The following is a 20,883-nucleotide window of genomic DNA, read 5'->3' as shown; positions in this document are numbered from 1 at the left end:
CATCACAGCTTGTGTGATGAACTGCTCCAAATCACCCCCTGGGCGAAGCATGTACAGACAATTACCTCCCTAGTGCTGAGAACTAGAGATTCGGAGGCTGTAAGACCTGCTTGATCTATATAGTACCCGCCACCTCTCTGAGTGTATTTTCTGAAAATTAATGGGACTTGCTACCTTCCAAGACTGATTTAGTGGTCAACGAGCTCGTGTCTGGGGGGATACTGGAGGGCCATTCCAGCCACAGTGTTCATATTGTTTCTTCTCTTCATTGTTTCTTCTTTTCTTCTGTTCGCGCTCTCCTCCATGCCCCGCCAACCCCGGCTTCCCGCCCCGCGACCTCCCACTGCCTTGCCAGGGCCCCTCTCTCTTTCCCTCCGCTCCGCGGGGACCCGGGAGGCGAGCCCAGCTACGCGGCGCACCAATCCAAGCATCCCGAGCAGCCTCTGCCTCCTCAAGTCCCGCCCCACGCCACCGTCCGCCAATCACGCGCCGCGCCCGTCCCGCCGGGCCATCCAATCGCGGGTGGACTGGGCGCCGGCGTCCCGCCCCTCCTGCGCTCCGCGGCGGCTCCGCGGGCGGCTGCGCTGGGCCTCGGCATTCTCGCAGCGGCGTTGGGAGTGCGGGCTACGGCGCTGCTGCTCGCGGGGTGCTGGGCAGAGGCGGCGGGCGCCACCGGCCGGCCGGGAGGGCGCCTCAGCTTCGCCGGGGCCCGCAGTGCGGGACCCAGGACTGAGGAGGAGGCGGCGCTCTTGCTGCCCGGGGCCCAGTGCCCGCCGGGAGGGGTCGCGGCCGGACGTTCCCGGCCGGGAGTGTCCCCGACGCACCTCCTGGAGAGGCCCCCAGAGCTCCTGACCGCCTTCTGAGTGTGCTCTCAGCCTCCCCGGACTCACCTGCCCAGGCCACCTGGCACCCAGGTGCGGGGGCGTGTGCGCGCGAGGGCGCCTCCCCCGGCCGCCAGCGAGACGGGGGCGGGGCCGCCTGCCGCCCTCGGCCTCACCGGTCAGCCGGTCGCGCTCAGTCTCACCGGTCCGCCCGCCTTGCCCGGTCGCGCGGCGTGAGCTTCCCTAAGACCGCGGCTCGGGATGCTGCCCGCCAGCGCGGCCGCGCATTCGCCGCCCGCCACCCCTGTTTTTACCTCCTGGACCATGCCCGGCTGTTTACATGCCGGTGAAGCTCCTGGTCACTTCGAGCCCCTCCGAGCCCTGTCTCCCCGAGGGTGAAGCCAGCCGGCCTGCGAACTGGACTGGTCATTTAGATCTGGGCCCTCCGGACTCAGATCCGGGTCTGTTCTGCTGCCCCCGCCACCATCTGGGCGGGATCCAGCTCTGGTGTTTTGAGGAGGGGGTGTGGTGTAGGGAAAGGAATCCTGGGGATTTCTGGCTCTCCCCTTTTTTGGGCCTTCGGGGCTTCAGACTCAGGGAACTCGCTCATGGCTTTCTTGATGAAGAAGAAGAAATTCAAATTCCAAACCACTTTCACCCTGGAGGAGCTGACGGCGGTCCCCTTCGTGAACGGGGTCCTTTTCTGCAAGGTCCGACTGCTGGATGGAGGGGATTTTGTCAGCTTATCTTCAAGGTAGGAGCTGGGACAGTCGCGCTTGCAGAGGAGGGGGTTGCTGAGCGAGATCTAGCCACTTGGAGAGTGTGGAAGGGCCCCTTGGGGCTCAGAGAGTCTTGAGAATTATGTGTGTTTGGGGCAGGTTTGCACAAGGCAGGGCTGAGCTTTCTGGGAGGTCTGGGCCAGAGGAAGCTGGCAGGGTGCCGGCACCCATCTGCAGGTGATCTGCCAGATACCTGGAGGTCTATGTTTTCAGCCCCCCTACATGCAACCTGCTGTAGGCGCACATTCTGCATACTTGCACAAAGAGCCCAGTGGGGTTTGTGCCTTGAGGGGCTGAGATGGGGAGGAGTGTTCCAGGCCACCGAGAACCCAGCTGGCCACTAGGGCTGTCATATGATTTAGAGCCCCGGCCAGCCACAGGTTCCCAGGCACTCGCAGCTCTGGGAAGGCCCGGCCCCAGGCACTCCTGGTCTGTCTGGAGGGAGGTGGCTAGATTTTGGCCTGCCCAGCCCCCTCTGAGTGACTGTCCTCTGCTGGCTGGAGCTGGGCTGCTTTGCATTGCAAATGCCCTTGTCAAGGAGGCTTCAGCCCTCTCTGAAAGAGGCCTGGTCAACTTTGGTTTTGTGTTCTTCCCCATCCTGCAGGTCCAGCTTGCCCAGCTCGTTGCTGAGGGCTGCTGAGTTCCCAAGCTGCACTCACTGACTGGGCCCACCTGGGGTCACATAGGCCTGGCCCCTCAGGGAGAGGACCCTGGAGTCTGACAGAGGGGGGTTTGAGTGCTAGCTCTGTCACTTTCTGGGCCCAATACAGGTCTCTGTCAGAGAGTTGTGGAGATGTTGTTTCAGTAGATACAAGGCGGTGTATGGCCTGGCCCAGTGCCTAGGACATGCTGGTTCCTGTCCCTGGTCTGCCCCTCTGCTCTTTAGGCCTCCTTGTAGGCCCAGATAGCTGGAGCTGCATAACGGTTCAGTGATGGGGTGCCTGTTACAGATGGAGAAACTGAGGCCCAGAAAGAGAAAGTTAGTGGCTTGCCAGGGACCTCTCATGAAGCAGTTGTCAACTGAGCTTGGCCTGTTTGGAGACTTAGTGGATGTATCTGGTGGTCTGATTGTTCTGCTGGGAGGAGGGGAGGAGAGCCATACAGCGTAACCCAGATTTAGGAACCTCTGATGTGGACAGGGTAGGGCACCTTTTCCGTGCATTTGGGCCTGCTCAGGCCTGGGTTCCCCATTCTACTGGGAGCTGCTTATCTGAGGAATTCAGAAGACAAGGGCTGCCCTTTGCTGTGGGGGTGGCAGGGTGAGAGGTGGTGTACTTGGTTGCCTAGGAAGCCTGTGATCCCAGGGCCACCCCACACAGCAGCCCAAGCTTTCAGGGAAAGGGCTGTGCTCATAGCTAGGGCCTGGGTTCGAGCACTCACTGGATGGGTGTTTTCAAGCAAGTTTCCTAACCTCTCTGATTCCAAGAACCAGCAATTATTGGTGCTGTGCTCCCCATTTTACTAGCACCTCTCACTTAGCCCTTTGACTATGCTCTGGAGCAGGGTGGAGGTTGGATGGGTGGGGGGCCCCTGTAGGGTCGTTAGCCCCATTTTACAGTTGAAAACTGAGGCTCGGAGAGGGAGTGATTTGCCTGAGTTAATACAGCAGAGCCCAGATTCAAACTTAGGATGGCTTTTAACTACTATCTTGTTCTGCCTTTGAGCCTTAGTTTCCTGTCCTGTGAAATGGGAGAGGTCATACCCACCCTAGAGTAGTGAGGGGAAATGGATAATGTATGTGCCACCTCTGGCTCAGTTTGTTGCAGCAGCTGTGGTTTCTATGGCAGAGGAGACCCAGCCCCTAGCCCCTCCCAGGTCTTGGAGTGGGGAGGAACAGCTAGAGTCAGCAGGGGGCCTACGTGTGAGCTAGGGTTGGGGCCAGGGTCTTGGATCCCACTGAGGAATTGGTCTTCAGTCCTAGGCTGCGGTCTCTCCTGGCCTCCCAGGCCCTGGGGCACTGTCACCCTACCTGTCAGCCTTTACATTGCCCTAAGCCTGTCTCCTCATCCGGGAAAGTCTGGAAAATTCCAGATCTTGGCTCACAGTGTCTGGATTTCACCTCTGCCTCCCTTTTTCCCTCCTGGCAAGGGGCCGTGGATTCCCTGAATGCAGCCTTTCCCAGCTCTCATCCTGATGAGACCTGAGTGGGGCTGAGTAGGGAGGAGCTGACATGAGCCCCTCAAGGCTGGGCACTTAGCACCTGCTTGCTGCTGTGCAGTGTGGCTGGAGGGAGGGGCATTGGGACCTGAGGCTGTTTTAGACCTGCTTTGAATTTTGCTCAGGAGATGGGGGCTCCTGGTATTTTTTTAACTCCCTCAATTCCCGTCCCACCCATCCTGGTCTGCAGCCTGGGAGCCCCACCTCACAGCTCCCCTCTCCAAATGGCCAAGGCCCCAATGTTTTGGAGTTGGAGTAGGGTCGGGGTGACAGACTGTGTAGATCCTGGACTCAGATCCAGTAGCATACGTACCCCAGCCTCAGGGACCCCTGCGATGGCCTAGAAACTGGTGACGTGGGCGTGGGTGGTGCCTAAGTGAAGCAGGCCCAAGGCCCCACCCCTGTAACACCCACCTTCCTAGTTGGAGTGTTTCCCTCTGTGTTGGGTGCCATGGCAACAGCTGGGTACACAGCTCCAGCCTGACCCACTTTGAGCAGGTAGAACAGGTGGTTCGTCGCGCTGTTCCAGCGTCATCTTCCTGAGGCCTCCTTAGGAACCACAATTCTCAACAGCTACCATGTTCTGAGTGCCTGTACTGTGCGGCAGAAGCCGTGTGTGCAGAGAGGTTTACAAATGGTTGTCGGTTAATCCTCTCAGCCATCAGAGAGGCATGGATTCCAGAGAGGTGAAGCCACAGGCCATAGGTCACCCAGCTGATAATGCAATTGGGACGATAACCCTTTTATAATTAGGATTTCAACTGCCTTTGGCTGTGCACTTACTGTATGCCAGGCATCTGCTAAGCATCTCGAATTCATGATCAGTTGTGTCCTTGAACCACCTCACAAGCTGATGAAGAAACTGGGGTGAGGAGACATAAAGTGATGGGCCATGTCACTCAGCTAGGGTGTGGTAGAGCTGTGATTTAAATGTGGGCAGGTCCAGCTCTAAAGCCCTGCCTTGCCTTGGTGGCAGAGGGCTGGAAGCAGCTACAGTCCCATGTGATGTCCCCATATCTTTGAAGGAGGTTCTTTTCAGTGAGTTGGGTGGCACGGAAAAGCTCCAAATTTGGATAATTTTGAGGCACCGAGCTAGATCCTATGAGATCTGAGGATAAGGGGTCCCTAGAACATAGGTGGGGGTGGGCCTGAAGCCACTGGCATGGATTTGGGGTCAGGAAAGGGCTGGCACTGTGGCATAGTGGGCATTGCCAGGGTCCCTGCCCAAAGGCCTCCCAGGCAGATGCATTCAAATGGCATCTGGGAGGCCTTCCCAGGGGTCCTGGGGGGAGATGCAGAGGTCCCAGCCAAGTCAAGTGAGTTGGGAAGCAGTGGGTTGGGCCGTGGTCTCCCCTAGTAGGCTGGGAGCAGGCTTTCAGCCTCGAACTGATCTGTCCTTCAGTCAGGAAGAATCTCAAACATCCCAAGAAGTCTCTGTGCCCAGCTGGCACTGGTCCTGTGGCCTGCCCTGTGCACGTGGCTGGTGGTGCCAGGGGAAGGAGCGAGAGGGCGGTGCTGATTTACCTTACAATAAGTGCTCTCTGGAGGAGACAGGCAGAGAGTGGCTCCTCAGCCAGTGGATGAGGAAACTGAGGCCCGGGACAGAGAAATCACGTGTTCAGGTCACTTCCTGGGAGGAGATAATGGCACAGCTGGGTGGATCCTGGTCGGGCCCTGACCTCTGTCTCCTGTGCCTCTTTCCATGAAGGGGGCAGGCAGGGCCAAAAAGAGTAGGGGCCCCTCAGGGGATCCTCCTGCTCTGGACTTGAGTGCCAGGCTGTCCAAGAAGCAGACTGTGGGACTTGGGGAGGCCCTGCCCTGTTCCTTTTCTCTTTGGAAGCTTTGAATTCTCAGTTGTCTCTTCAATGGGATTTTTATTTGGGTAACCTATTGAGGGGGCATGCCTGCTCCCAGTATAGGCACTGCCTTTTCTCCATGGGCTTGGCCTTGAGCTGGCCAGGATAGGAGGCCTTGGAGGGTTGTTTGAGATTTTGGGGACATGAAGAAGGTCTTGGACAGGCCAGCTCTGCAGCTGGAGGCCCTGTGCCCGGGCCTGGTAAAGCCAGGTTTTTGCACACCCACTCACCACAGGCTTGGCCAGGCCTCTGCTTCTCCAAGGCCCTCTCCCTCCTTCCTTGGCACAGGCTGCGGAATGCTGCTGGAATCTGCTACCCTGCAAGGCACACTGTCACACACACATCTTGGTGTGGAGGGAGGTGGTGTGGAGATGACACATGGTTCATCCCTTGGGTCCAAGGGGGAGGGATGTGAAGGTGCCGTGGGACCCCGAGGCGGGCAGGGCGTCCACTTTCTGACACGGAGCCAGGAGCTCTGCACACTGAGTGTGGGGAGGGAGGCGGAGGCCACATTTACTGAGCGGCCCCTTGGTCCTGAGCTTTCAGACATTAGCAGGCGCACTGCCCCCACCCTGGTGGGCATCGCGGAGACGGCAGAGCCTGGCAGATCTGGAACACGTCTTCCCCAGGATTCCATTAGGTCCCAGTGGACCAGTTGGGGAGGGCATTTCTGTTGAGTCTTCTGTCCATTTGTTTGACAGGTGGTGACTGACATCCACCCCAGACTAGACATGGTCCTTGACCTCACGGAGCTCACAGTCTCATGATGGGGCACATCATTGCACTAGGGAAGGCTTCCCCAAGGAAGTGACCCTAAACAGGAGCCTTGAAGGCCAGGAGGGATTGGATTGGACAGAGGTTGGGAAGAGCTTTTAGGGTAGCGGCCCCTAGCTAGGAGGCATTTGGTCAGTGGTCTGGCGTGGTTCTGGTGTGAAGAGGGACAGGGAGGGGCTGGAGTGAATGAAGATATGGTGGTGGCTGGGCTGGACCAGTCCTGGACTACAGGCTCCAGCCAAGGGGTAGGGGAACCGTGTGGCGTGGTTTGCCAATTAGGCTGATGGCTCTTGGCTGCAGGTGGAGAAGAAGCGGTCCTGACTGGCACCCAGTACGGGACAGTTGGAGTTGGTTGGGCAGAGTCAGGGAGAGTAGGCAGGTGGGTTTCCTTGTCTTAAAGTGCCTGGCACCACACCTAGCGCCTGGTAAGTGCTGCAAGATGGAAGTTCAGAGCGTGCTCAGTGGCCAGATGTAGCTGGGGTTTTGTTGCCCCATAGTGCTCTAATAGCTTTGGACAGCATAAAAATCCAGACTTCCGGAGTCTTTTAAATTGGAAGATCTGGCAACAGTGCTTGCTACATAGCAACGTTTGGCCCAGTCTTTGCAGCTGCCTCCTCTATGGGCTGCCTGCTCTAGGCTTCTGACCCCGCTGCCCGCCCTTGGACCCTGGATATGGTCTGTCTCCCTTGTTTTGCTCAGGCCAGCCTGGTCCCTGGGGCCCCTGTGGAAAGCCCTCCACATGCAGCCTGGGTGGGGGTGGGGGAGCGGGCATGAGGACGTGGGCCTGTGGAGAGAAATGCTGCTGGCAGGCCACAGAAGCCATCCCTGGCAGCCAGGCAATGGCACCAGACCAGCTGCTGGCTTCCCTTGCGGTCAGACTGTGTTGGTGTGGCCCTTGGTGAAGCCTGAAGCTGCCCAGCCTGTGCCTGGCCTTGGTGTCTGCTCCTTGGACCTGGCCTTTGCAGCCAGCTGGCCACACTATTGGCAGGTGTCACCCTGGCAGCCCCTGCCATCTGCCCGCCAGCGTGGCACTGGCAGAGCCCTGACCCCAGGTGATCTGGCTCTGTGGAGCCAAGGCTGTTCCCTGAGGCCTTTTCGTCCCTTTGAGCTCCGTCCTGGGAGTCTTGCTGGCCAGGGTTTCTTAGCAGCAATCACACCGAGTATCTGTGGGCTCTGCTTGCTTGCGGGTGGCCAGGGGCCCGGAGTGCCTTTGAACTCTGCTTGTTCGGTACCTGGAAGCCCTGACTTGCATTCAGGAAGCCCTGCCTGGGCCTTGTGTCTGTTCTTGGGCCTCATGAGCCTGGGCACTTGGTGTGTAAAGTCTGGTGACTGCCATGTGGTGACTGTGGTTTCTCGCCTGCTTCTGGGAATAGGCAGTATAATGCCCATGGTAACCAGTATAGATTTATCCTCATCTCACCCAGATAGCCACAGAAAGGCTTGAGCAGGCGAGAAACTTCAGATTTGCTTAGAAAGAGACCCGAAACTAACATGGGGTGGGGATGAGGGGTGTCTCTCTTCATTATCCACCTTGTGTGGCAAGTGCATTGGGTTGTGGGGAAACCAGACCTTGCCCCCAAGGCCCGGATGTGCTCTGTGACCTAAGATCTGTCTCCGCCGGGCCTTCTGGCTCTCCACGAGGCCACACTGTGCCATTGGTGGCTTTGGTGAGTGAGGCATGAAGTTGCCCAGCTTGTGCCACCTGGCCTTGGTGTCTGCCTAGGGCCGTGACTGCAAACCCTTGGTCTCTGTTCTGAGTCCCTTTTGGTACCTTAGGCTTGGAACAGCTCTCACATGCAGGCCTGGAACCACTTGCCCCCCACTCCCGCTCCCGTCCAGATGTCAACTGGGAGTGGCCAGCCCGCAGCTCCTCCAGCCAGCTTGTTCCAGCAGCTGGGAAGAAGGCACCCCCACGGGGGACTTTCTGCCTGTTCGGTCAGGCTGGTGCCTTGTTCTCCACACTGGCTGGGGAGGACGTTCACTTCCTGCCTCTGCCTTTTGCTGCCTGTATGACCTTGGGCAAGGGACTTAGTCGCTAAGCTTCAGTGCCCCCCCCCCCAGCGGGGCTGCTGGTGCCTGCCTCCCAGTGTTCTTGGGAGGACTCAGTGAGATAATGCCTGTCAGATGTCCAGCTCTGCTCCTGGCACACGGTGGAAGCACGGTACTTGCTACAGTCCGTCCTCTCGTGCCCGGGCTGAGTCATGGCAGTGGGCAGGATGGTGCACCTCAGTTGCCCCTCTGTGGCAGTTGCCACTTCCCTTTGGGCCAAGACTGACTGGGGTGCTGTGGGGAGAGGGTACTTCCCGAATGGGGCACTGTCTCTGCCCTCTGAAGGGGTGGGGGCCAGTGAGGAGCACACCTAGTGTCTAAGGGGCAGGGCCTCATGCTGGAGCTCAGGGTCCCCAGTGGAGCCTGTTGACATGAACCTGCCCCACTTTGGGGTGCTCGGTTCTGAGCCAGTGAGAGCTGGCGTGCTCCCACTGGGTGGGGCTGGGCTGGAGGAGGCTTCTGCCTGTGGGAAGAGGCCCTCTACACAGCCAGCTCTGGGACCCACCCTGGCAGGCAGAAGACAGCTCCCCCACATGAGGTGGGGGGCAGGGGAGAGGGTGAGAAAGACAAGGGCCCCTCAGTGCGGGGGAGGCCCCTGACACTCCTGTTGCTTGCACCGTACCTTATACTCCTTGCTTTTGGCTTCTGCAGTTGCCTTATCCTCAAGCTCTCTTTCCCTGCCTCTTCGCCTGGCTGAACTGCCCAGCACAAAGGCCACCTCTCCAGGAAGCCTTCCCTGGCTTCTTTGGGCCTTGCCTACCCACGGTGGGCCCTCATCTCAGGATGCTATGAGCCCTGTCCACCCTTTTAGCTCCTTCCCCAGACTGTGGGCAGGAGTGGCCTCTTTTGCATCTTAGTGCTGGGGCTTCCTTCCATAGGTTGGCGCTGGCGTAGGCGTTCAGTTTCCTTGGCACTGAACCAGTGTGGGCGCTGATGGTGCTGGGCTATGTGTCGGTCACTACCAGCTGCTGGGATCCAGCCCCTCCTCACTGGTGCCAGAGGTATCAGCCCGTGTCAGGAGCAGCCCTCGCCTGCATCCCGGGCAGCTGGGGGTACCGTTAGGTTGTGTTGGGTGCGCCCTCTGGGGGGATGGGGAGGAGGAGGGGGCTGGCCTGCCCCAGGCTCTGCAGTTGGACCTTGGCAGCAGCTCTCTGGCTCTGTGACCATGGCCAAGTGCCTTGTCCTCTCAGCCTTGGCTTCCTCTTCCATCAAATGGGGTGGGGGTTCTCACACAGGGGTGGGAAAGCCACCTGAGATCAGGGCTACCTACTTAGCACAGGGCCAGGCACCCAGCAGCTGAAAACAGACTAAACCTGCCTGAGCGGGAAGAAAGTGCACAGCCCATGTGGGGAGAGGGCTGGGGAGGGCAGAAGTCTGGGTGCTGTTCGCACGGAAGGCGCCTTCAGCTCCCACTACTTCCTTTCTGAGAACGCTGGACTTCTCTGCAGACACCTGCAACTCCCCGCTCCCTGGTCCCTCAGGGGTAATATCCTGAGTACCTTCTGTTTGTCCCCCGCACCCTCATTCTTGGGGACATAGCCCTGCCCCCACAGGGACCCTCTCTAGGAAGTGATGCTGGGCTTGGTCCCAGAGATGAGTAGGTTAGCAGGTGGTGGCAGAAGAGCAGCCCGGGGCAGAGGGAAAGCAAAGGCAAGCGTGCGAGCAGGGAAGAGCCAGCCGCCAGGGGGCTTGGAGTGGGGGGGCGTGGCGGGGAGTGGGGGGAGGCCATGGGGAGGGGCGCTGGGACTTCATCCAAGGGGACAGGCACCGAAGGGTACGAATCAGGCAGGTTTGTATTTTAGAACCGGCAAGGGCAGCCAAGGGAGTGACCACCTGGGGCTCCAGGTTGCAGAAGGAGAGGTGGCTCTCAGCTGAGAGGGCTGGCTTCCCACCTTTGTCATCATGACAACAATTAAAAACAAAACTCGAGCTTACTATGCAACAGTGAGAATGAACAAGCAGCTGCTGCTCACAACAAGGCCAAGTGTCACGAACAATGTTGAGGGAAGGAAGCTGGAGATGAGAGTGCTGTGTGGTGCCATTTATATAAAGTTCAGAAGCGTTCTGATAAAAACCACCCGTCCTGGTCCAAGTCATGGTGATGTCATCTTTGTCGGGGTGCTGGCTGTGCCTGAAAGGGGCTTCCGGGGTCTGTCAAGTCCTGCTTTTGGAGGGTTGGCTACACGGGACTGTCCTGAGGACCTGCAAGCTGTGCACCGACGCTGTGTGCACAGGTCTGTGTCAGAAACAGCCTTGAGACGCCCCACTCCTGTGCTGCAGCTGGGTGCCAAAGCCCTCTAGACAATAGCGAGGCGCCTTCTTGGGTGCCTGGAGGCAGTCCTTGGGTCTTTCCAGGGTCTTTCTGGCAGGGTAGCCTGAACCACCCCGTCCTATTTATGAGGCCATAACTCATCTTGGCAGCTGCCAGCAGTCTTCTTTGGCTGGGGCTTTTTCTTTTGCTTCTTGCAAACCCGGCGGGGCCTGCTGGGCTGTGGAGCTTGGCAGTTCAGAGGGAGGGCAGGCTGCTGAGGACGGGATCTCTCTGAGCCTTGCTTTCCTCATCTGTGAAAGGGGATGGTAAGCTCCTTCTTGGTGTTTGGATTAAATGAGTTAACACCCATTAGGTACCCAGCATAGCCCCTGGCACAGAGTAAGTGCTCAGTAAAGGCTGGCAGTGGTTGGTATTAATCTAGGGCAATTATTGGAGAGGATGCAGGGGTGGGTGCAGAAAGAAAAGGTCCACGTTCCTCCCTCTCTCCCTTTAATTGTTTCTCTTCTCTCTTCCTGTGGTTCACCCATTCAGGAAACATTTGTGATTAGAGCCAGGCCATTACCCTGGCCCTGCACTGGCACTGGGCCTAGCAATGGCCAAGACAGCCATGGTCCCTGACTGGGAGCCCATGAGCTGGGGAGACCATTAAGACACATGAGCTTTCAGAGAATTGCTGAGCACGGAGGCATCAGCCTCTTCTGCCTGCTCTGGCCCTGACCCCTCACTTGGGGATGGGCCTTTGACTGACTGGGTTCTCTCCCTGAATGCCAAGTGAAGGTCTCACCCTGGGCTCTAGCACCTCCTAAGGGCTTCGTGTTGGCTAAAGAGGAATCACGTGTACCTGGGTGAGAACGGCCACACCTATTTTGGATGCAGGCCCAGGCTTGTTCTGGATGCGTAGGCCTGGCTTGTAGTAAGTGCTCAGTTACTGCGTGTGGCGTAAGTGAATGACAGCAGCAGCAACTGGCCCAAGGTTGGTCCGTGGGTCTGCAGAAGAATCAGGTATCTGGGAGGAGGTAGACATTGGTAAGTCAGGTCCTCGTGGTCCCACCTGACCGTGAGCCCTGATTCCTATGGTTGGGATCTCAGAAGATGGCTGGAAAAACAGGTCTGAGTTTCTGCTGGCTCTGCGAGGAGACGTTACTCTGGTCAAGCGGTCCCTCGTTATTCCCTGGTCACCTCAGAAGTCCAGGGAGCAGATCCAGAGATAGTGATGACCCCTGAGCCCTCAATCTCTGCACAGAGCTAGGGGACATGGCCCGACCTCACCTGGGAGGCCCCTTTCCTGGAGGTGGAAATAGCTGTGCAAAGAGGTCTAAGCCAGCCCTGATTGGGTGGGAGCAGGGTTATGAAGGTCATGAATCGAGTTATCAAATACTGAGCACCTACTATGTGGTAGGTGCCATCCTCAGACATGGGAAGCAGCAGTGAGTGAAACAAAGACCTCTAGGACCTCCGTGCTCTGGGACGTGGGAGTCTGGTTCCAGTTCCCCATCCCTAAGACCCAGGCCCAGAAGAGGAAGTAATTTGTCCAGCTGAAGTAGTTGGGGGGAGCATGCTTTCAGGAAAAGCTATGGAGCTGGAAAGGGGCTCAGAGGACAGGGATATCCTCATGACCTGCTTGAGTCCAGCCATTCGAGGAACCAGGGTCCCGGAACGGGAATGCCCCGCTCCTGTCTTTTTCCTTCCTTGGGTGATTCAAACACCACGCCGGCGTGAGTCAGCCAGGAGCGGCCCTGGCATGTCTGCACCGCCTGCCGGTCCACCTCCCAGGACATCCCAGCCAGGTTCAAGGCCTGGGGAAATGTCCCCATCCAGAGTCCTGGGGTGGGGAACAGGGGATCTGTCAGGGTGTTGCATGCCTGGCTTCCTCTTGGACCATCTGTCTCGGAGTCAGCTCTGACAGTGGTGGCCATGTCCCCCATTCAGCGTGAGTGCCCTCTGGGTAGGTATCTGGCCCTGTTCTCTCTGCAACCCCATAAGAGGGGCAGATAGTGACTGAGGCCCAGAGGGCAAGTGTCCATTGGGTGGCAGAGCCTGGCCTTAAGCCCTGCCCTCTCTCCTGCACCCATGACTTATGAGCGGGCCTGCTGGGAGTCTCAGGGGCTCAGGAAGGGAAATCCCCTGAGCACAGCCAACCCTGAAGCTCTGTGTTTTCTACAGCTGTGGGTCCTGGGCAAGGGGAAGTTGCTGCTGCAGCCCAACTGCATCTCCTTGTTTGAATTTCTGGGGCCTCCAGCCTGGCCCAGCTCTGGCATGGGGGCCCAGTTTGAGATTCTGGGGTCAGTCAGACAGCCATGGATTCAGATTACAGCCCTTTCCCAGCCAGAGCTGGGGCAGGTGGCTTCTGTGCTCTGGGCCTCAGTTTCCCACCTGTGACATGGGGATGATGGTACCTACCTCCTAGATTTGAGGTGTGGATTCCTGGAGATTAGGCAGAGAAAGCTCTCCGTTCAGTGCCTCATAACTATTACAGAAAGTGCTCAGGAGGCGGGAAGCTGGTGTTGTGAACTTCTACAGGAACATTTCCCTTCCGACCCTGGATTGACTTGGCTTGGTCCCTGACACCAGCAGACCTTGACAGGCTTGGCCCAGTGCCGTGTCCCACTGACTCTGCCTTCGGCTCCAGGCACCACCCTCCTTTAGCGTAAGCCTGGTCTCAAGGCTGCCTCTTCCCGGGTATTGAGACTCGTGGTGAAGGGTCAGCCCACAGAGCACAGGGACATTTAGTGATATCACAGTCCCCTGAGAAAGGCTCCGCTGTCTTGGCCCATTTTCCCAGCCATCCTTCCGGGCGGGGCGGGGAGGGGGAGTAATGGCAGTGTACATCACCCCTTGCCTCTTGTGTGACCCGTGGACTCCCGAGTGTCAGTTTGCTCATCTATGAAGTGGGTGGTGGCTCTGCCTGCAGAGCAGCACCTGGCACATGGGAGGGTGCCCGGGAAACAGGAGCCAGGCTGGGCCACACTGGGTGGTGGGGGGCCTTTGCCCAGGTGTGTGGTGAGGACTGGCACCTGGTCAAAGCCAGCAGTTTACTTTGAATCCCTTCAAGGATCTGCTCTCCTCTCGGGCTGTGAGAGCAAGAGGGAGTGCCCACTGGCATCAAGTGGGGAGAGCAGCCATGTGTTCTCCTGGGTGGTGGGAAGCTGCCCGAATGGCCTGGTTTGGGTGCGGAAGCTGCGTGCCGGTGTCTGTAAAACAGGAAGCCAGCATCTGCCTGCTTTGTTTTTTTAATCCGTCTCAAGGTTCCTTGGCTGGTGAGTGGTAGGATTTGAACCCAGGTGCACCTGACTCCAGAGTCCTTGCTGCTCACCCTGATGCTTTCCCACCGAGCCTGAGAGACCTGGCTGACCCCCTGCGCCTTTCCTAATTTGGAGTTTCTGAAGCCCCCAGTGTGCTGTCCACTCTGTACTGCCAAGGATCACTTGCTGCCACCAGCTTTTACTCTACATGCCAATCCCAGGGCCACGCTCAGGATTCATGTTTTTTGGCAGGACAGCAGAGAAGGGTCTTGGGGTGCTGGGTGGCTCCTGTGAGCGCTCCGGTGTCAAGCACAGAGTGGTTTGGCTTCTAGGAACTTCTTGCTGCCTCATGGTGTTGTTGCAGGAGGCTGGACTGGCTGTGTCAGAACTGCTGCGCACAGCTCTGAATTCCTGGCAGGAGCCTGACACTGCTGGGCTGCCACGCCGGCCACGTCGCTGGGATGAGGCTCTACCGCCCTGCAGCCCCTGGACAGACGCCTCAGCTGGTCCCCTCCCCAGGCGCCTGTGCTCTCTTCTCTTCGGGGAAGCACAGGCAGATGTTGTCAATTTAAATTGTTTCCTTATTAGACTCTCGCCTCTCACTGGCTGGGTTTCATCAGCCAGGAACCTTGATTGCATCACCACAACCCCTCCAGGAACCTGGCCAAGGACTGGGAGATCATGGAGTGGGTGTGGCTGGATGCTGGGGCAGCCCCCCAGGAGCTGCCAGCTGGGGGATGGGACTCATGTGATGGATGGAGCCTTGCTCTGGTTACTTTTCATTATAGAGGCCAAATGGGAGGAATCAGGGACCAGCCCTCTCAGGAACCCAGGAGCACAGCTGGGGCTGAGAGGTCCCTGGGGTCCCATTCAGTTATTGTGGATATGCCCTCTCTTAGTCAGATGCCTAGCTCCTGCCTCAGAATCATCTGGGAGCTTGTTTAAAAAGCCCAGTCCAAGGCCTGCAGCAGTGGTTCTCGACTGGGGGTAGTTTTGTCCCCTGGGCGGGGACATTTGGCAATGTCTGGAGCCTTCCTTGGTTATCACAGCTGGAGTTGTGCTACTGGCAGGATGCTGCAAAACATCCTACAGTGCACAGGACACCCCTGAAAAAAACAAAATGATCCAGTTCAAACTGTCACCAGTGCCGAGGCTGAGAAACCTTGCCCTACAGAGTCTGCAGTTCTGGCAGGACCTGGGAATCTGCATTTGTGACAAGCCAAGGACTTTGCAGTGTTGGCTTGAGTCTGAGAAGCCCTATCCTGCCAGCCTCACCACCCCCAGCCCTTGCTATGGCCATGATTGAGCTGCTCCCTGCCAGGCCAGGGCTCCGTGCTGGGCACACAGCGGTGACAAGAAAGACATGCAGACAAGTGCTTGCGACCCGGCAGCTGGGAAGGTGGAGTGCTGAGGGTGGGCGTGGGGTCTCCTGGAACCCGTCTCCTGGGCTGCCTGCTGACCCCCGGGTTCCCTTCTCCTTACCCTGCTCCTGCGGGGACTGGCAGCCGCACTTTGCCTTTGCTCCCATGTTGACTTCGGGGGCGGGGCCCTGAATGGTCCCTGTCTACAAGGACCTTGGGGGCATGGCAGCCTGTGGTCAGGAGGTGGCTCCCACCACACTGACCCCTTGTCACCTGCACGATGGAGCTGGTGGCCACAGTAAGTGTTTGTGGATGCAGAACAGAGGCCCTGGTTCAGGGTTTGGGGCCCGAGGAGCTCCTCCGAGGGAGTTCTGGCCTGAGGACACTGGCCTGGTGGGTGCTCTGCTCTATTTCAGGACAACCCAGAAATAGCTGAATCCTGCCACTGGGATGGCCACAGTGGGCTGCAGTGGGTGGAGGGCTCTCCCTGCCTCTCTGGGATTTGGACGTCTAATTGTATATCTGAAAGCTAAAAACAAGACTCCCCTAAAGCTGCCTTGAAAACCCAGGCTCTGTAATTACCTGTCCCTGGCAGGCAGCGAGGAGCTGGGGACTCAGGCCCCAACGCCCCAGGCTAGGGAGGGGTGAGGCCTTCTTCACCTCTTCCCAAGGGGGCCCGGTCCTGCTGGGGGGTGAATGTGGACCCAGGCCTTGAATCAGGTAGATGGGGGTTCAGATCCCTTTGCCCAGCTCTTCTAACCTTACACCCGTTTTTCAATTGAAACTTCAATTACAGAAACACTTCTTGGACAGAAACAAAAACAACAGCCCTGCAGCCCCCCTCACCCCACCTTAGTCTTGTGCTTCAGTGGCCCCTGCTGATCCTGGGAGCTGGTCCTCACAATGGCTTTTTGGCCTCTGACCTCATTGCCAGCCCAGGACTCCCAGAGGAGTTCATTTTACCCCCAGGCTTGCTTTAAAAAAAAAAAAAATCACAACTGATACTTCCAGTTCAAAAAGAAAAGGACCCAATACCCGTGCCCTACTACATACACCCTCATTTCTTCTCTCTGTCCTTCCCTACCCACTAGTGCATGCCGGGGTGCCCATGGCTGCGAGCACCTCCGCGCGGCCCCTTTCTAAGTTTGGGGCCCAGATTCCCTCTCCAGTCTCACTCCCCCCTCATTATTGTTTCAGCTGCACTGGCCTCGCACTGGCTTTGTTGTGCTTCCTTAAGCGCATCAGCACATTCCCACCTCAGGGCCTTTGCACCCTCTGTTCCTCATGCCTGGACCACTCTCCCCTTAGTTATCTGCATAGGTCACCGTCTCACCTTCAGCTCAGTTAGATGTCACTTTCCCATTAACTCCCTGGCGTTTCTTCCTCACTGTCCCCCCACCTGGGCACTGCCTGCTTCCTTCCCTGGTTCCTTTCCCTCGGTAGCAGTTACCACCATCAGATGTGTGTTTGCCTCGTTTTGTCTGTCTCCTACCCACTGCCAGACTATAAGCCCCTTGAAGTCAGGAATTTCTGTCTGTTTTAGTCACAGTTTATGTCCCTAGGGCCTTCAGCGGTACCTGGCACTTAGTAAGTGCTTAATAAAAGGTTTTTGAGTGACTCGAGCCCCTGCATTTCCTCGGCCCCTACTGTGCAGCTCGCACCCTGGGCTCACGGCCGACTGCCTGCCATCTTCATTCCTGTCTTTTTTCGTGAATGCCTCCCCAAACCTCTGTTCATCTCTCCCATTATCCCTTCCCTGTGCCTGGGACCCCATACCACCTAAGTGGGGGTGTCCAGCTACCTCTCCCCAGAGGGGCCCTGTAGGTGACTGTAGGGCTGTGCCATCTCTGGCTCTGTGACACGGGTTCTAGACACAGATGGGCCTGGGGTTGAGACCGGGCTCTGCTCCTCAAAGCTCTGTGACTGTGGGTGAATTACTCAGCCTTTCTGAGCCTCACTTTCCCCATCTGTAAATTGGGCCATGATAACACCCAACCTTCAATGTTAGAGTTCTAGGTGACATATAGTAGGCCTTCGGGAAGTGGCCACTGCTGGGATGTGTTTTTTACCTTTGCTGTGACCTCCTGGGCTGGGCCAGGGAGGGCAAGGCTGTGAGCCTCTTCCTGTGGGAGTGGTGACATTTAATGGTGTGTATTTAAAGCCCTGTGGAAATAAGAGGGAGGCTCAGCACCGATCTCGTGAGCCCTGCCCTGGCCCACCTTCCCGCAGGGGGAGAGGAAGATGCCTGTTACCTGAGACTGAGAGAGCTCCACGTGCCCTTCTCTGGGGGCCTCAGGCTTCCTGGCTGGGTGTTCCCATGGCAGACTCACAAAGGGCAAGGAAGAGAGCCCACAATTTGATATCGGCTTTTGTTCCCAGACACTAATCCTAATTCCTCTGGGTGTTTCAACACGCCCAGCATTGTGAATTGGGTCTCCAGTAGCTGCTTCCAGTTCCCGGACTGGGTCAGGCAGAGGGGGTGGGCAGAGATCTGAGGGTTCACACCGGAGCTGTGGCCACCACCCTCTGCCAGCTTTCCCCACTTTCAAGCTTGGGCCTCTGGCCGCTTGGGAAATGTTTCCACTCTTTTCACTCATCCACCCACCTCCACCAGGGCTGCTCTGACCTAAAGCCAGAATCCATAGTGGCAAGACAGAGCCGCCATCAGAATTAGATTCTAAAGTCTTCGCAAGGAAGGCACTTGAGATCCAGCATGACCTAACCCCCTGCTCCTTTGCTGACCACATTCCCTCTGTTCTTCTCCCCAGTTCCATTAGCCACTGGCCTCCGCGCTGCTTTTCCATTCGCCAGGCATGCCTCTACCTCAGGGCCTGTGCATCTGAAATTCCTGCATCTGGACGGCTCCCCCCCAGCCTTTGCTCAGCCCTCAGCCTCCCTTCACCCCAGGACTTGCTCAGATGTTACTGCCTTCGGGCTTTCCCCAACTCCCCTCCCGAAGTAACAACCCCCACCTTCTCATCCCCACCCATCTTCCCTGCTCTGTTTTCTCCATTTTATTCTCAATTTATCTGACCTACCATGTGGGTTTTTTCTCTTTTTTTTTTGGTAACAATTTTATTGATATGTAATTCACATACACAGTTCACCCATTTAAAGTGTACAATTCAGTGGTTTTTAGTATATTCACAGAATTGTGCAACCATCATCATAATCAATTTTAGAACATTTTCACCACTCCAAAAAGAAACTCTATGCCCATTAGCAGTCACTTCCCATTTTCTCCCCATTTCCCCAACCCCTGGCAGTCACTACATTCTGTCTCATGGATTTGCCTATTCTGGACATTTCATGTAAATGGGATCATGCCATATATAGTTCTTTGTGACTGGCTTCTTTCATTTTTAAGGTTAATCCACATTGTAGCATATGTAAGCACTTAGTTTCTTTTGATTGCTGAATAATGTTCCATTGTACGGATGTACCACATTTTATGTATCCATTTATCATTTGATGGACATTCAGGTTGCTTTCACTTTATGGCTATTATGAATAATGCTGCAGTGAACATTTGTGGGCAAGTTTTTGTGTGGGCATATGTCTCATTTCTCATGGGTATATATACCTAGGAGTGGAATTGCTAGGTCATATGGTAACTATGTTTAACCTTTTGAGGAACTGCCAGACTGTTTTCCAAAGCGGTTGTATCATTTTACTTTCCTACCAGCAGTGCATGAGGGTTCTAATTTCTCTACATTCTTGCTAACACTTGTTATTATCTGTCTTGATTATAGCCATCCTAGTGGGTGTGAAGTGGTAACTCATAGTTTTGATTTGCATTTCCCTGATGTCCAGTAATGTTGAGCATCCTTTCATGTGCTTATTGGCCACTGGGAGAAATGTCCATTCAGATCATTTGCCCATTTTTTAATTGGGTTATTTGTTTTTTATTGAGTTGTAAGCATACTTTATATATTTTAGCTACAAGTCCCTTACGATTTGCAAATATTTTCCTTCACACTGTGGGTTGTCTTTTCATTTTCTTGATGGTGTTCTCTGAATCACAAAAAAAGTTTTAATTTTGATGAAGTTCAATATATTTTTCTTTTGTCGCTTATACTTTTGATGTCATATCTAAGACACCGCTGCCTAATCCTAGATGACAAAGAGTTACCCCTATGCTTTCATCTAAAAATTTTATAGTTTTAGCTTTTAAACTTAGGTCTTTGATCTACTTTGAGTTAATTATTGTATATGGTATGAGAAATGGGTCCTACTTTATTCTTTTGCATGTGAATATCCAGTTGTCCCAGCAACTTTTGTTTAAAAGACTGTTCTTTCCCCCACAGGCACCTTTGTTGAAAATCAGTTGACCATAAATGTGAAGGTTTATTTCTCAATTCTATTCCATTGATCTCTGTGTCTATCCTTATACCACAATCACACTTTTGATTATTATTGAGTTGTAGAAGTTTTGCAATGAAGACATGCGAATCCTTTAATTATGTTCTACTTTTTCTATATTGTTTGACTATTCTGCTCCTTAGAATTTTCAAGGTTTAGGATCAACCTGTCAAATTTCTGCAAAGAAGCCAGGTGAGATTTTAATAGGGATTGTGTTGAATTTTTAGATCATTTTGGAAATATTGCCCTCTTAACTATTAAATCCTTCAATCCATGATCATGGGATGTCTTTCCATTTATTAGATCTTGGATTTCTTTCAACAATGTTTTGTACTTTTCCAGAGTATATGTTTTATATTTGTTTTGTTAAGTTTATTCCTACATATTTTATTCTTTTTGATACTATTATAAACAGAATTATTTTCTTCATTTCATTGTGGATACTTGCTAGTATATATATATATATATATATATATATATATATATCAGTAATTGATTTTTATTATATTGATCTTATATCCTGCAACCTGCTGAACTTGTGTATCCTAATAGTTTTTTAGTGGCTTCCTCGGGATTTTCTACAAACAAGACCAAGTCATCTGCCAATAGAGAGAGTTTAGTTCTCCCTTTCTGCTCCCATGTAGTTTTCTCGTTTGTTGGATCCTCATCTTTCTGCTCCCACCAGAATGTCAGCTGGTCACCGCTATGACGCCAGTGCATAGAGCAAGAATTGGCACATGCGTGGTGCTCAATTATGTAAATGAACGAGTGGAGCTAGCTTGGCTGGACCTGGCGATGCTCCGTTCCAGGGCTCCCGGTGCCCCTGTGGCACCTGCCTCCTGAGGGCCCCTGCTCACCTCTGTCAGGGGTTGGGGACTCGCCCTTCCCTCATCTCTAGCCCTGACCTTTTCCACTTGCCCGCAGTCTTGAGTCTGTGGGGGGTTGCTGGAGCTCACCTCACAAGGTTGGAGCATTCTGGTGACTGAGTCCCTCTAGACCCCTTGTGTCTTCATCAGATGACACGCATCTGACGGACCGCCCCAGGCCAGGCCCTTGTGGGGTTCGCCTCGTTGAATGCCCTCAGGTGCCCATGACTGAGTGGCTGACACGTCTGTTTTACTGATGAGGGTAGAGAGTGAGGGCTGCAAGCCCAGGTCTGCCTGACCCACGCCCTGTTGTCCCTTGTCACAGACCTGGCAGAACATGGAAC

The 20,883-nt window shown here is 55.4% G+C and overlaps 1 protein-coding gene across 1 annotated transcript in view; it reads left to right on the top strand.

Annotated features, from left to right (window-relative positions):
- The first annotated feature begins 552 nt into the window (after positions 1-552).
- The window catches only part of EEIG1 (estrogen-induced osteoclastogenesis regulator 1), a 33,517-nt gene continuing 13,186 nt past the window's right edge, over positions 553-20,883 (top strand). The window contains exon 1 of the mRNA XM_019636977.1: positions 553-1,575. Within this exon, the coding sequence (XP_019492522.1) occupies positions 1,430-1,575 (146 nt within the window). The 5' untranslated portion in view covers positions 553-1,429. The remainder of the gene's footprint in view (positions 1,576-20,883) is intronic.

The sequence above is a fragment of the Hipposideros armiger genome, unplaced genomic scaffold (genome assembly GCF_001890085.2).
Source record: "Hipposideros armiger isolate ML-2016 unplaced genomic scaffold, ASM189008v1 scaffold_3, whole genome shotgun sequence".
In the NCBI taxonomy this organism is placed as follows: domain Eukaryota; kingdom Metazoa; phylum Chordata; class Mammalia; order Chiroptera; family Hipposideridae; genus Hipposideros; species Hipposideros armiger.
Note: the sequence above shows the minus strand (reverse complement) of the source record. Positions and strands in the feature narration are given on the sequence as shown.